Source organism: Lactuca sativa, chromosome 9 (assembly GCF_002870075.4).
Source record: "Lactuca sativa cultivar Salinas chromosome 9, Lsat_Salinas_v11, whole genome shotgun sequence".
NCBI classification, from domain to species: Eukaryota; Viridiplantae; Streptophyta; class Magnoliopsida; order Asterales; family Asteraceae; genus Lactuca; species Lactuca sativa.
Window position 1 is genome coordinate 53,313,482 of NC_056631.2, and position 17,502 is coordinate 53,330,983.

Genomic DNA, 17,502 nt, shown 5'->3' on the forward strand with positions numbered 1-17,502 from the left:
TCCCCAACTCTGGATCCAAGGCCCCCTTCTTGCTTCACAAAGACTAACTTCTCTCTCAAGCTCCAAAAGCTTCACTAAGGGTAGATCTTGCTCCAAAACGATTATGGCGGCTAGGGTTTAGTGATATGTGCTAGAGAGGCAGTAAAGGAACCCTAGGGGAGAGAATGAGACGTTTAAATAAGCTCCAAGTCCCGAATTTAGGGTTTTCCTTGCTCAGACCAGACTCGCCGAGTCACCTTGGCCGACTCGCCGATTCGGTCGCTTATACCTCAACCCGGATCCCGCTCGGACTCGCCGAGTCTCCCCTTAAGATTGGGGTTTTCTTTCTTTTCTTGGCTTTCCAAACTTTGGGTGTTACACCTAACTTTTCAGCTACCAACTAACTTTTCGGTTAGTCTGCCAAACATAGTCTTATAACAAGCTACCAAAAGGTTATTTGCAATATAATAACCAATTACCTTTAATGTTGTTATAATTGAGAGTTCTTGTAGAGTAGGTTGCTATTATCAATGACCACTTCATTATAATTGAATTTTGGCGTAGTACTTATTATTATTTTTTTTACAATGTTGTAAAAATCGGTTCAGATGACTGATTAATCGGTTATTAATCACTTGGTAGTCTACATCCGCCTACGAAAAATGCTAATAGGTCGTATTAGGTGTGTCTGGTCAAAATTGGTTATTAACCGGACTAGGCGGTTAAAATTAGTCGAAACGTTAAATGGTCAAAATTATTTTGAAAAAAAATCAAAATAAGACAACAAATCTAAAAAATTGTCAAAATTAAAGAATGAAATACGTATATACATATTTGATGTATCTCTGTGCATCAAATGAATCAAATTTTGATATTTTATGATATATACTTATTTTTAAATATTTTTTTTTTTATGAATCAAGGTCTCCAATTAATCTCCATTTAGATCGGTTAATCCCTCCCAATCAATTGATTAGCTAACACCTAACAAGTTTACAACCTTAGTTTTTTAGCAATTAACCGTAAATACAAATGCAAAATAATAAGCCTTTTTGTAGAAGTTCAAACTTTAGTGGTTAAGCATTTACTTTTTCTAAACACAAAGGGAATAACTATACATTTTCTAATTAATGGGGAGGTAAATGTAAAAACCTTGACAGAAACGGTCGTATATCTATAAGCCACATCTCTCCCCATTTGGTTATTCAAATTTCAAAAATCAAAATCAGAAAGCAGAGAATTAGGGTTTCAAAATCAAGATGGCGTCCTCTGCAAGCATGAAGGGATTTTACAAGCAGACGAAGAAGAATGCAGGGATCAGCAAACCTCCACCTAACAAATCGAAGCCTAAGTCGAAAAATGTTGCGAGTTTCGGAGCAAAGAGTGCACAACCTCCTGCTCTCGTCGCCCATGGCTCTTTTGATCTCAAAGGTGAGTAGATCATTCTTAAGCCAGAAAAATCCTCTAGAAATCGGTTTCTTTCTATGTAGTTAGGGTTTCACACTTCACAGTTTCTTCTTCCATGGATTTTGCATTTAGGGCAAAAATTATGACTGCGAAATCGAACACTACCTATGCTTCCGATGTATCAATTATATTGTTGTAGAGTCAGTTTGTTTTGTTGTAAATGAAATGAAGTAACTTGTTTGTGTAATGACAAATGACAGAGAGTGATGATGGAAGGGAAGAGGTGTTGAGGCAGTTTGACATGAACATGGCGTATGGGCCATGTGTTGGGATGAAGAGAATGGATCGTTGGAAGAGAGCTGCTATGCTGGGGTTGAACCCTCCTGAAGATGTCCGCAGTCTCTTGACATCTGCTACCAATGGCAATGAGGGTTGTGGTGACTCCTTGTGGGATGGTCGTGTTTGAACTTTAAAACAACAATCCATGGAAGCTCCTTCTGTACTTTAATGCTGTGTACAGTCTCTAGCTGTCTCGGTTTTTTCTTGCTATGTTGTGATTTGATAGATTCCTTCAACAGGATTTATCTTTTATGATTTTGGTTATGTATCAATGCTTTTGGTTGTTCTGTTGTTCTTTGTGGCATGTTTCTTCAAAACAGCTTGCGTATTTCTTTATTAATGAAACCAAGTTACAAGTAGGTGTAGTCATAGATTGTTACAGAACTCTTGGTTTGCTGTCTTGAACATAAACCTAACTGGTTAACCGATTTTCTGGTTTGACAATGTCTGCCACAAACCAAAACAAGAAATTTAAATCTAAAGTCCAGACAAACGTCACTGAATAGAACTAGCAAAAGTAAATGTCGCTCTGTAGTCTTGTACTCTAGTAATCTTTTGACATTGTGAAAGATTCGATCATGGTGATTATTCATTGTTTCCATAGTGAAGGAATCTCCAATACAACACCAACATTAAAACCTATATTTGCATCCACTTGGACAAGAAAGAAAGTCTATTGTTCTAATCAAACTTTCAGTTTTAATCTCACAGAAAATTATTAATTTAGCCAAATGACTTATTGATTTTTCATTTAATAGCAAAAAATTAGCCAATATCTCATTTTAGCCACCCATACAGCACCTCAGATTAAGCCAACTACGGTTTGGGCACCTCACCTGGGGTTTTGTGATTTCAGCCTCAGGTGCAGTATTGGATATTTGGGCTAAGGTTCTGCGGCCTATCTGCTGTTTTATGGCCCATAGACCATAATATATAAAGTTGAAAAGAGACAAAATTACATAAATGGTCCTCGTGGTTGACAAAATCAACTAATTATAGTTCTTATGACGAATTATTTACATAGATGGTCCCTGAGGTTTCAAAATTTTGCAAAAACGGTCATTTTGACTAACGGAGTTAACTTTTTCAGTTAAGTCCAATGTGAAATGACATATTTGCGCTTCCTCCATAGGAACGATTTATGTAATTTGTTCCTACAACAAGGACCATTTATGTAATTTTCTCTATAATTTATTATTGTTTTTATTTAATTTAATTATATATTTAAAGATTTAGATTTTATATATATATATATATATATATATATATATATATATATATATATATATATATATATATATATATATATATATATATATAAGTTTAAGTCTAAAAATTCTACAAATTCCTAGTTCGCTTAAACTAACACTCTGATACCAACTGTGACATCTCTAATTTCACGGCCAGAAAAGACCGATTTATTTATGCTTTGTTTTATAAATCAGAGTAATCGTTTAAAAAAAAAACGGTTGCGGAATATGTTCCCAAAACAAGATATGATAATAACTTATCAAAACATTTCTCAAAGAGAATGTATTTTTTTTATTTAATAATAAAACTTCGGGATGTCATGTTCCGATACAGACCAAAAGCATAAATAATATAAAATAGACCTTACAACAGTTATTTATAACTACTGATCTATAATCCAAAATCTCTCGTCAAGTCCATCAACTTATACCCTTGTGCCATTACCTATAATGCAAAGAAAACTGAGTGGGTCAGACTTGGAAGCCTGGTGAGCATATAGGGTTTTCAACCCACAATAATAAATTTATTATATTCAATTATCAAACAATCAACCTAAATACCCATCCCCATATCTCCTTTATTTTTTCAAGGGTTTACCCTAAGAACCAACTATCATTCATTCATTCATTCCTAAGGAACTGACACAAAGTCCATTAGCTACCACGGTTTATACAACAGGCACTACGTCACATAGTCACCAGGGTTCATACGATAAGCACTACGTCTCATAGTCACCAGGGTTTACACAACAGACACGAAGTCACATCGTCACCAAGGTTTATCAAATAGGCACGAATTCGCATCGTCACCAAGGCTTACTCAATAGGCATGAAGTCGCATCGTCACCAAGGTTTTACTCAATAGGCACGAAGTCGCATCGTCACCAAGGTTTTACTCAATAGGCAAGAAGTCGTATCGTCACCAACTATTCTATCTATCCATGTTCTACCCAACAATTTTGTAGATATAAATACAAACACAGTTTAAATCATTTAACACCCGTATAAAAACATCAATTCGAAGCCCATATCAAATAGACAAATAATATATAACACACAGCACGTATTTCATAGCTAATACTTTATATTTATGTGTTAGAAGAAAGTAACTATACACTCACACCAAACATATACTTAATACATTCAAACAATACTTGTATTAATATTGTGTTTATGAAAGGGACTATACACTCACATGATTAGACGATGCTCGGACAGCAATACAGCTTGTAAAAGTAGTATTCTTGTAACAGCCCAAAATCTCAAGTATTGTTAAATTGCAATTTGGGGTGTTTTAAAGGAGGGACTCGGCGAGTTGGAGCCAGACTCGCCGAGTAGGGTCGCAGAGTTGGTCGCGGGTTCGCGACTGGACTCGACGAGTCCAGATATGGACTCGGCGAGTCGACGCTGTTCAGTGGAAAACCCTAGCCGTTCGGTTTGGGAAGTATTTAAGGGATCTTATGCCTCCATTGTTCGCCTTTTGGCCGACTGAGAAGGATCCTAAATCGGTTGTGGGCATCCAGAACAAGGTTTGAAGATCATTGGTGATTTGAGGAAGTTATGGTCCAAGAAGGAGAAGGTTATGGCTAATGGGACAGCAAGGGAATCACGTTTTGAGGCTTGGGGACACTGAGAGTGCATGATTCAGGTAATCTTTCGGATTATTTCCTGTTATGTGAATGTGTGCATGGATTTAGGGTTTGTGAAACCCATTTGGTGATTTAATGGATTATTATGTTGTTATACAAAAGTTTATACCCTGGTAATAGGATGATTAGAGGTCCAGAAGTCCCATTAGTGCGTTTTTCGGGAATATACGTATCTCAGGAAGCAGTTCGATTGACTGCATGGCGTGGACTCGCCGAGTCGGATGATCAGACTCGGCGAGTAGCTTGAAGATTCACTAGGACTCGCCGAGTTGTTCTTCAGACTCGGCGAGTAGCTTGAAGATCTACTGGAACTCGTCGAGTCGTTCTTCAGACTCGGTAAGTGGTGTCAGGATGCTTATACTCGTCGAGTTACCCTTTGCACTCGACGAGTCCAGTCAGGAATGACCGTTGACCTGTATATATATTAGAGGGGTCAGTTGCTTTGTTTGATAAGATCATTAACTAAGGCTGTGGTATTATAGGGAACCTGCGGAACTAGCGGATTGTGTGCGAGTAGCTCGAAGAGGTTATAGCCTGCGTACTACGAGGTGAGTCTTCTCACTATACCTCACCCGGAAGGGTTTGATTGTGTGACCGGAAGGTCAAGTATGTTATGTGTTATGTTTATATGCTATGAATGGAAAGTTAGCTGCTACGTGTGATATACATGCTTATATATGGGCCGGAAGGCAAGGTATTATGTGACAGAAAGGTCAGGTATGTTGTGTGTTATGTTTATATGCTATGAATGGGAAGTTAACTGCTACGTGTGATATACATGCTTATATATGGGCCGGAAGGCAAGGTATTATGTGACAGAAAGGTCAGGTATGATATGTGATATATGTGCTTTATGTGTTAGAGTATTTGTATTATGTGTTATATATGTGTACGGGCCGGAAGGCGATTATCTTGTGGACCGAAAGGTCCGGGCCGGAAGGCAATGTTATGTGGATCGAAAGATCCGGGCCGGAAGGCGATATTATGTGGATCGAAAGATCCGGGCCGGAAGGCGATATTATGTGGATCGAAAGATCCGGGCCGGAAGGCAATGTTATGTGGACCGAACGGTCCGGGCCGGATGGCGTATGTGCGTAAGGTATATTGGGGAACTCACTAAGCTTCGTGCTTACGTTGTTTATGTTACGTTGTTTCAGGTTCTTACAGTAACGCGGGATGGCAACGGTTCGATTGTACACACCGAAGAAAGAGTTGAGTTTTGGAGGATCCTGGTCTTCTTTTATAATGAAAATGAAACTACGTTTTGTATTTTGAATGTGAATAAGATTTTAAACAAGTGTTTTTAATATTAAAGTGATTAATTAAATGAAAATTTTATTTTTGGAAATCTGGGTGTTACAATTCTTTGGTAGATCTGGAAGATCTTCACAAAAATCGGCTTCTCGCAGGCAGAGCTTCTGCTCGGGAATTTCACTTCTCGGGATCATCGGGCTTCGGGACTTGCTTCGGGGCTCAGGAATGATACCGGGGCTTCGGGGGGTTAAAATAGGGCTTAGAGAGAGTATCGAGAGTGGGGGAGATGAGAAGGAGCAACCAAAATCGGCTGACCCTCGATTTCTATTTATAGGGTGAATTTTCTGAGTTCACCTCGGGAGTTTCTAATATTCACCTCGTGAACTTGCTCACCTCGTGAGTTTCTAATATTCACCTCATGAGCTCGATATGTCATTGCGTTCGTCATGGCCACTTGCCCTAGAAGACGTCCATCATCAGTTCACCTCGTGAATTTTGAATATTCACCTCGTGAGTTCTGACAGTTTTGGGGTTTCGCGCCCCGAATTTCAGAAATTCCTAAATTTCGCATACGAACTCCGTTTTTGACGTTCTTTATATCTACGCGTAGGTAAAAACAAGATATACAACTTTCATTTAGACTTCGTCGGCTAATTTTGACTTTAATTTTTTAATATATTATTAATATATTATTTTTAGTAGGCCGGGACAGGAAAACTCCGTTCGAAATTCATAACTCCTTCATCTGAACTCCGTTTTCGTCTGTCTTTTTATTGTTGGTATACTATTGATGAGATATTCAATTCTCATTTAGAAAGTTTTGGCTAAATATCACTCGACTTCAATCTCGAGTTTCAGGCTGCATATTGCTAATGCTGAAACTTCGAAAAATCATAACTTCCTCATACGAAGTCAGATTTAGACATTCTTTTTTTGCACGCTCTCGGTTTAACGTATTCTATGACTTTCATTTAGATCGCTAAGGCCAAATATCGCTCTAACATAAAGTCACTATTTACATCACGCTGTGTCGTGCCGGTTCTGTCGCGAAACTTCGATAGGTCATAACTTCTTCGTTATAGCTCAGATTTCGGCGTTCTTTATATGTACGGAATCCTTGTAACATATACTACAACTTAGTTAAGATTATTCCTTCAAAATAATCTTCCATCAAAAAGTCATTTTTGACGCTTATTGTCCTTAAATTGACTAGCCCTAATCTACGGGCGTTACAATTATCTCCCCCCTAGGATGATTACGTCCCGGAATCATCAACGAAATAGGATTCGTATACTGACTCCATACGTTAACTCTCCATCCTAATTAATAACCGTGATGCCCAATCTTTCATCTGCTCTTCATACTATGTTGGACCTTCAATCGTAACCTTCAAGTTACAAAATAAATTCTTATTGTGGACTCCTTTTTCTTCTCAGGATAAATACATTCCTTTATCTATTGTAATAGACCGATGGTTCGTGTCCCTATGACCTCTCATCGTAGTCATACTCAATTTGATATGACCACTAGGGTCGGAATAACAACCATCTTACTAGTCATTACCGAAACAATGGTAATGACATGCTTGAATGAAACGGAAACAATTACTAGCTTCTCTGTAACCGTATGACTTTCCCTGATCCAAGTGCGAGTCATGTGCTTCCGGTAGTATAGATCTCTACTACCATTCACACCTACTCATACTCGTCCCAAGTATTGTCTCGCAGTCAACCAAGTCACCATACATAAATCATATAATCATTCAACACATCAGATAACAAAACCAGGGTTTATATTATTTCTTGAAACTATTACACAAAAGTTCAAGTTCACCCTATACTATGCCTCTAACAGGCTATGCTTCTTGATACAGACTTTATATATTAATATGAAGTCTTCATCTTTTAATCCTCCCATCGTTTTCTGCTTCGTCGATGAGCATGTGGAATGCCCTTGGCTGTGGCGGTGCATTTTTCTTTGGGCAGTCTCTAGAAACATGCCCTTCTTCGTTACACCCGTAGCACACCTTTTTGTTGGATACGCACTTATTGGCGTAATGCCCTGTCTTCCCACATTTGTAGCAAGTCATTTCCTCGCTACACTTCCCGAAGTGTTTCTTTTTACACTTCTCACACCACTTAGCTTCATCTCTTCCTCCAGATTTCAAGAATTTTGTTTCTTTGTTGATCATTGAAGATCCTTCATGTTTCCTTTTCTCACCAACTTCAGCTCTCTCCAGACCCTTTTCTTTTATTTGGGTCTCAATATTTTTGGCTGCCCAGATGGCGGCTTTCAGAGTGGTTGCTTGCTTGACTATCAGACCAAAGTCCGCTGGTAATCCATTGGCAAATTTGTTGACCTTGGAAAGTTCAGTTGGAATTAGGTATGGAATAAGCTTCATCTTCTCCGTAAAGCTTGTAGCGTATTTAGTGATGCTCAATTTTCCCTTCTTCAGATTCTGGAACTCATTGTTGATTTCTAGAAGATCCTGCTCAGAGCAATATTGCATTTCCAGTTGCACCACGAACTCTTCCCAAGACATCTTGCTAGCTTCCCCCTTGGGCATCGAACCAGCCACTAACTTCCACCAGCTCAGTACTCCATATTTTAACAGAGGAATTGCAAGAGTGGTCTTCTGTCTGTTGCTACACTCGCAACTTTCAAACATTGTCTCTATCTCGGAGATCCAGTCCATGACTTGCACCGGTTTCGGGCTCCTAGAAAGACACGGTGGTTTGGATGCCATGAAATTCTTGTACTTGCATCCACGTTCGTCATTTCCTCCATCCTGGTTGTTTCGGAGAACTATTGGTAGGTTGGCTTGACAAACGGTCCCACTGTAGTTTCCTCCTTCAGACTGCCCTCCATTTGCTTTAGGCTCTTCAACTTGAATTGACAATTCTTCGCGATTCTACCTAATCAGACGTCTAGTTTTTTACATCTGATGATCCAACATTGCCTGGATCATCACTTGAACTCTGACCATTGTCATTGGTTCAAGTGTTGCTGCTACAACATGTATTTGCTCAATCACTGGTATTTGATTTCTGTTTTCATCAGCATTTCCAACTCCACTCCTCGTTCTCACCATTTTTGATCTATACACCAAATAAGGTGAAATTAGATCCTCGTTCACGATAGATATTCAAATCATCCTTATCACTCTGAAATGTTTACATGCTAGTTCTAATATCGTAGACGCACTCTTAGAATCCTAAACACATAAGGCCTCCCGATCCGGTCAGCAACAGACCATAGATCCGAACACATAATATCATATATGGAAACATATAACATTTAGCGCACAAAAGAATTTTAGGCAACTTGTAACATCCAAAATTTCAAACAAATTTAAACTTTTAAAAACATGTCAAGTTCATCAAAATATTACAAATTTAGTTTTCAAAACATTAATTATCAGAGTCTTTTCCCATAAACATAACATAGTAGGAGGAGCTGTACGATCACGCTTTGGACTTGCCGCGATCCCCTGAGGTACCTGAAACCATAAACTAAAACTGTAAGCCCGAAAGCTTAGTGAGTCACCCCAAAATACCGATACACATACATTCCACATAACAATATCAACATTAGCATATCATATCAATCAAAACAGAACAACATACACTGGGTCCCCAGCTTTACAAGTTGGACTACCCCCAGGCCCTCAGTAAGAGTCTGGCATGCCTACTGGGCCCTCAACTCGTATCTGGAATGCCAGTGAGCCCTCAGTACGAGTCTGGAATGCCTACCGGGCCCTCAGCTCGTATCTAGAATGCTCTCGGGTCCTTAGTATGAGTCTGAAATGTCTACCGGGCCCTCAGCTCATATCTGGAATACTCTCGGGTTTGTTGGCTACCGCACGGAGCAGTACAACCTCAACCCACCCCACACAACTGATGGGTTTTAGCCATAAGAACTTTCCTATGTGCGCATGCAAAACCCTATTGCTCGGATCTAGGCTTTCTAATAAACATGCTTTGAATCCAAGTCTTCTAATGACTAATTAGGTTAAATAACAACATTGAAACAGATCTAGAATCATACCTTTGAGTTCCTTGTTGATCTTGAGGTCTTGGAGCTTCTAGAGTCACAAATGTCACTCCTCTAATGGCTTACAAACACCAATAGCAAGAAGAATGATTTAGGAGAGAGGAGAGGGGAGGAATTCGTCCAGGGTTCTCTTACTTTATGAGATGTGTCGAATTCCCTATGCCATGGGGTCTATTTATACTTGTAGACTCCTTAAGGGTTACAACCTAAACCCTAATTGGATAATCTTCTCTTAAGGCTATCCAAATCCATTCCATAGATAAGCCTTTGGACGATTTTGGCTATCCTAACACTCTTAGAATTCGTCCAAAGCATATCCCAATGGATTTACAGTCTAAAGCTTAACTATCAAACAATTGACAGTTTATACCCCTTTATTTAATTAATCTCTTTAAGTCACCAAATTAATTCTAATAATTCTATGACTAATATTAATCAAATAACAAATATATTATTCATTATATTATTCTCATAATATATTAATAATTTTTACTCTATCTTAATAAATCATCTTATCAAGTTGCTATGGTGAAGGCAACCCAAAAGGACCATGCACAACCGGGTCAAATACTTGCCTAATATAGTTGCAGCCTTAGACACTATTCCAACAGTCTCCCACTTGGATAAGTCTAGTAACTATATTTACATGTACAATTCGGTTTGCAATCGTAGCTCTCAAAGACGCTGTCAACTCTGATCTAATCAATCTTGTCCTTTAGATAAGGGAACGTACAGTCCTCTGTTAGATATCATGCTGACAATCCTATGGAATGGTTAGTCAAGCATTTAGGTTTCTCGATCTCTGATTTATTTGACATAGAACTTAATCGAACACATCAATTCAGTTCTGACCGGGCCCGGCACATAAGTCAAATCAAATCATCGAGCGGCCGAGATATCGCTTTTACCTTCTTAGATAAAAGTTACAGATAAACTTCGACTTATATGCATTTACTTATTCATTAACCAACTATACACAACAATACGTTTTATAACACCAAGTTACTGATGCGTTTTCGTATTATCAATGTACAATCAATTAACAAATAATAAACCATATATCTAGGTTTTAAGACTATATGATATTATCGTCTTGCGATCACCTTTTATATCGTATTCCATAAGGTCATTCCAGCAAGTGCGGGTTTATTCCAATGCTCAAAACTAGTTCATAAGCACTCATGAACGTTGTAGCAATCCTTTGCTATGTCTAACACCATTTAGACATTCTACACACCAATTCATGACAATCTTCATTCATATCTACTCCCAACATATGAACGATTGTGGACCATTTGAACAATTCGATTATTCCTAATAAACTCAATTATTCTGGAAGTCAAAACATGCAAAGTGAAACAATAGGTAAACAATTAACATAAGATAGTAACATTACTCATAAATAAGACTCCTTTATTTAATCATCAAATGTCAATTACATTTATCTATTACACATTTCTAATACTATCTAATCTATGCTAATATCATCCTTCAGCCCAATACTCCTAGCATGCTGCAAGTGCTTAACCCTACTCAGTCCCTTCGTAAGCGGATCTGCTGGGTTATCTTCTGATGATATCCTCTTCACTACGAGTTGTCCTTCTTCTACACGATGTCTAATGAAGTGATAATTTCTGTCGATATGTCTTGATCTACCATGATCCCTCGGTTCCTTGGTCAAGGCAACCGCGCCTTCGTTATCACAGAAAATCTCCATTGGCTCCTTTATGGCAGGTACAACTCCAAGATCACCGATGAAGTTCTTTAGCCATATTGCCTCCTTCGACGCTTCGCTCGCTGCAATGTACTCTGATTCGCACGTTGAATCAGCTACGGTTTCCTGCTTGGAACTCTTTCATGTCACTGCTCCTCCATTTAGGGTAAAGACCCAGCCCGACTGCGAACGATAGTTGTCCCTGTCGGTCTGAAAGCTGGCGTCACTATACCCTCGCACCTTCAAGTCATCACTCCCTCCGAGGACTAAGAACCATTCATTCGTCCTCCGAAGGTACTTAAGGATGTTTTTCACCGCAATCCAATGTGCTTTGCCAGGATTCCCTTGATATCTGCTAACCATGCTCAAAGCGAAGGCTACATCAGGGCGAGTACAAGTCATAACGTACATGATTGAGCCAACTGCGGAAGCGTATGGTACTCGGCTCATTTCTGCTATCTCAGCTTCGGTACTCGGACTTTGAGTCTTACTCAATTTGGCATCACTTTGTATCGGTAGTTCTCCCTTCTTTGAGTTTTCCATACTAAAACGTTTTAGTACTTTCTCTAAGTAAGTATTCTGACTAAGTCCAATTAGTCTCTTACTTCTTTCTCTTACTATCCTTATTCCCAAAATGTAAGAAGCCTCTCGGAGGTCCTTCATAGCGAAGCACTTCCCGAGCCAGGACTTAACCTCCTGCAAAGTCGGGATGTCGTTTCCTATGAGTAATATGTCATCGACATATAGAACGAGGAAGCTTACTATACTCCTACTGGCTTTGACATATACACAAGATTCGTCTTCGCTTCGTACAAATCCAAACTCTTTGACTTTCTCATCGAAGCAAAAATTCCATCTGCGAGACACTTGCTTAAGTCCATAAATGGACTTCTCAAGCTTACACACTCTATTCGGATGCTTCGGATCCACAAACCCCTCTGGCTGAGCCATGTAAACATCCTCAACCAACTTTCCGTTAAGGAAAGCGGTCTTGACATCCATTTGCCAAATCTCATAATCATGAAATGCGGCAATTGCTAGCATCACTCTAATAGATTTAATTTTCGCAACTGGTGAGAAGGTCTCATCATAGTCAGCTCCGGGAGTTTGAGTAAAGCCCTTCGCGACCAATCGCGCTTTATATGTGTGTACGTTTCCATCCACGTCGGTCTTCTTCTTGAAGATCCATTTGCACCCAATGGTCTTACGTCCGGGCACGTAATCAACCAAATTCCAAACTTGGTTATCATACATGGATTGGATCTCGCTATCCATTGCCTCTTTCCATTTTATAGACTCCGGGCCTGCCATGGCTTCCTTATAACTATTAGGTTCATCAAGATTTACTAGTGTACCATCACTAATATACGTGTCCCCTTCGGTAGTAATATGAAAGCCATAAAACTGGGGATGAACTCTAACTCTATTGGAACGTCTAAGAGGTAAGGATTCGTCAATCGGTTCAACCGGAGTTTCCTCCTCGGGTTGAATGCCAGCGGTATAGGTTCCTTCATCTATCGACTCTTGAATCTCTTCAAGTTCAATCTGCCTCCCACTGTCTCCTTGGCTTATGAGTTCTCGCTCTCGGAAAACTCCTCTCCTCGCAACGAAGACAACATTGTCCTTTGTTCTATAGAAGAGATATCCAAAGGATGTCTGCGGGTAGCCGATGAAAATACATCGCTCACTTCAAGGTTCAAGCTTGTCGTGAGTATCTCGTCTTACGAAAGCCTCGCAACCCCAAACCTTGATATGTGCCAACGAGGGAGCTTTCCCTGTCCACATCTCGTGAGGTGTTTTGGCAACCTTCTTAGTAGGGACTCGGTTAAGGATATGGGCGGCAGTCTCTAAGGCATACCCCCCAAAAGAGATTGGTAGTGAAGCACGACTCATCATAGAGCGAACCATATCCAATAAGGTTCGATTACGCCTTTCTGCCACACCATTTAACTGCGGTGTCCTAGGAGGCGTCAATTGTGAAACTATTCCACACTCCTTGAGATAATCGTGGAATTCAAGACTTAGGTACTCTCCTCCTCGATTTGATCGAAGCATCTTGATTTTCCTGCCCAATTGATTCTCCACTTCATTCTTGAACTCTTTGAACTTTTCAAAGGTGTCTGACTTTTGCTTGATTAAGTAGATATACCCATATCTACTATAGTCATCGGTAAAAGTCACATAGAAGCAGTTCCCATCCTTCGTGGTTGATCTAAATGGTCCACATACATCGGTATGTATTAGGTCCAATAGACCCTCGCCCCTTTCACATGTACTCGTGAAGGGTGACTTAGTCATCTTTCCAAGCAAACAAGACTCGCATGTGTCATCTTCCCTAAGGTCGAATGACTCCAACACTCCATCCTTTTGGAGTTGGGCTATGCTTTTCTTGTTGACATGTCCAAGTCGACAATGCCACAAGGATGCTTTATCCATACTAGTGGAAGAATCAATATTCAAAACATCATTTCCTAAGTTATCAACAATCATAACGGTTTCATATATTCCATTACATGGTATAGCTTCAAAGTAAAAGACACCATTTAGATAAGCCAAAATAGAACCATTCTCATTATTAAAAGAAAATCTAAATCCTTGTCTATATAAACCATGAAATGAAATGATGTTTCTAGCCATTTCTGGCGAATAGCAACAATTGTTCAAATCTAAAACCAAACTATTCCTAAGCACTAAAGAATACACTCCAATCTTGGTCACAGGCGACGATCTTCTGTTCCCCATGATTAGATTGATCCTTCCTTGCTCCACATCCCTACTTCTTCTTAGTCCCTGCACATTAGAACAAATGTGATAACCACAACGGTATCAAGAACCCAAGAAATAGCATGATTAGAATCGTTAGATTTGATTGTGTATATACCTGCGAAAGATGGCTTGATCTTTCCTTCTTTGATCGCTTGCAGGTAATCCGGGCAGCTTCTCTTCCAATGTCCTATCTTGTGGCAGTGGTGGCACTCTGCCTCCTTCGGGTTAGAGCAGGGCTTAGCGGGATCAACTTTGGTCCCACTAGAAGAGGCACCATCTCGGGCTTTCGCCTTGCGATAGTTCTTCGATGAAGCTTTCCTCTTCTTTCCCTTCCCTTGACCAATAGCCAAGACAGGAGCAGCGGACGGATTGGGAGTAGGTGCAACAGACTTGTCCTTGAAGTTGCTCTCAGCGACCCTCAAGAGACCTTGGAGTTTGCTTAGGGTGACCTCTTCTTTGTTCATGTGGTAGGTCATCCTAAATTGGTTGTACATCGGAGGCAAAGAGTGAAGCACCATGTCGATCGCCAAGTCCTCACCGAAATCAACATTTAACTTGCGAAGGCGGTCGACATACCTTTGCATCTTTTGCAGGTGCACGGTAAGAGATTCTCCATGACCCATCTTCGCGGAAATCATGTTGGTGAAAATCTCATAACGCTCTTGTCTCGCGTTTTGATGGTATCTCTCCAATAAGTCTTGGTGCATCTCGTACGGGTACATGTCCTCGTAGGACTTTTGGAATTCGGAGTTCATGGTGGCGATCATGATGCAATGTACATTCGTTGCATCTCGCTCATGAGTTTCAAAGGCGGTGATTTCGGCGGGAGTAGCAACTTCGGGGTTGATTTTCTCGAGCTTCTCATCGAGGACATACTCCTTATCCTCATAGCGAGCAATGGTGCGAATGTATCTTATCCATTCGCTAAAGTTCGTTCCATCGAAGGTGACCTTTTGGCAAAGGCTCATCAACGTGAAAGAACTAGCAGCAACGTTGTTTGCGTTCGACATCTACAATTAGAAAAGGACAAAGATAGATTAGAATAAGAATCCCTAATTATCACCCAATAAGAAAATTAGGGCTAGGATCCAACAAAAAACATTTACATACTAGAAAAGGGATGCCGTAATCTAACATGCAAATAAATTGAAGGTAAGTGAATGACGATTCACTAATTCTCCATCACAAAACTTAAACTATTAGTCCTAAGTGTTTTTTAGAATTCCTAGGTTCGGATGAGATTCATTGAAACTATTCAATGGCATGTTTAAATCTCGATATGCCCCTCTTGTTTGTGACTGGGATGCCGAGGATCACAAAGCGGGTGTGAATTACCATGCAAATTCACATGGTGCCTTCATTGTAACGATCACCTATTCGATGTGCCGGTAAACCACACACGCTCCATCGAACTATGATAAACAATGAATCACCCTTTGCCACCTTCGCTTAGAACCAATTAGTGTGCCGGTAAACCACACACGCTCCACTAACATCTTAGCAAGGTGCAAAGTGTAATTTCATGGGATTGCATCAATTCACTTTTCCTAAAGTAACTAGGATTGGGAAATTTTAAAAATATATGTAGTTACTTTATATTTCTTATTATACTTTTAATGAGAGGATGAGGTTGCCCTATCCTACCCGTTCGGCTAACGACCCTCCACCAATCAAGCAAGCGGTGGGTGTGAGTGTACACCCATTAAGCGCCATTTTATAGGCCGCAACCTTATACCCACCTTATAGATCGGCTTCGTGAATGAGGCCTACTAACGGTAAGACTAGCATTTAGTTATACATATATATATATATATATATATATATATATATATATATATATATATATATATATATATATTATTCTAGTAATATCATATTAGTATAGGGTTGTATTTTAAAACTTTTAAAATCTAGGGTTTGAAATTTAAGTTGTCTAAATTAAAACTTTTAATCACAAATATAAATTTCAAAACTTGAGGGTAAGTTTTAAACATTTAAAAAACATGGAGGATCAAATAACAAATAATTCCAATTAACAATTAATATCCTAATTATCTATATTTGATTTATTCAAGATTTCTTTGAAAGATAATTACCAAAATAATTAAAATAATTAATTAATTATCATATAAGGAAATTAAATATTTCATTAGTTGATAAATACCTTTAACTAGATCAAGATAATAGTCATATATATCAAAAAATCGGATTTAGATTGATCTATTATGATTAAGGTAAGTTTCCATAAGATAATTATAAAAAAATCCCGAATCTGGCCATTCCTGACGCCTGGACTCGCCGAGTGCACAAAGGGACTCGCCGAGTCAGGCCTACTCGCCGAGTCCACCTTGGAACTCGCTGAGTCAGTGACTCAGAAACCTAAAAATCGAATTTTGCAGGTTTGTTTCAGTTAATCAAGCAACAATTTAAAGAAAACCAAGCTAGGCTCTGATACCACTGATGGGTTTTAGCCATAAGAACTTTCCTATGTGCGCATGCAAAACCCTATTGCTCGGATCTAGGCTTTCTAATAAACATGCTTTGAATCCAAGTCTTCTAATGACTAATTAGGTTAAATAACAACATTGAAACAGATCTAGAATCATACCTTTGAGTTCCTTGTTGATCTTGAGGTCTTGGAGCTTCTAGAGTCACAAATGTCACTCCTCTAATGGCTTACAAACACCAATAGCAAGAAGAATGATTTAGGAGAGAGGAGAGGGGAGGAATTCGTCCAGGGTTCTCTTACTTTATGAGATGTGTCGAATTCCCTATGCCATGGGGTCTATTTATACTTGTAGACTCCTTAAGGGTTACAACCTAAACCCTAATTGGATAATCTTCTCTTAAGGCTATCCAAATCCATTCCATAGATAAGCCTTTGGACGATTTTGGCTATCCTAACACTCTTAGAATTCGTCCAAAGCATATCCCAATGGATTTACAGTCTAAAGCTTAACTATCAAACAATTGACAGTTTATACCCCTTTATTTAATTAATCTCTTTAAGTCACCAAATTAATTCTAATAATTCTATGACTAATATTAATCAAATAACAAATATATTATTCATTATATTATTCTCATAATA

The 17,502-nt window shown here is 39.1% G+C and overlaps 1 protein-coding gene across 1 annotated transcript; it reads left to right on the top strand.

The window, feature by feature from the left end:
• The first annotated feature begins 1,180 nt into the window (after positions 1-1,180).
• On the top strand, positions 1,181-2,094 carry LOC111921207 (uncharacterized). Its single transcript, XM_023916775.2, has 2 exons — positions 1,181-1,410; positions 1,647-2,094. Exons 1-2 carry the CDS (start codon positions 1,239-1,241, stop codon positions 1,850-1,852), a joined length of 378 nt encoding a protein of 125 aa, XP_023772543.1. The 5' UTR covers positions 1,181-1,238; the 3' UTR covers positions 1,853-2,094.
• The last annotated feature ends 15,408 nt before the right edge of the window (positions 2,095-17,502 follow it).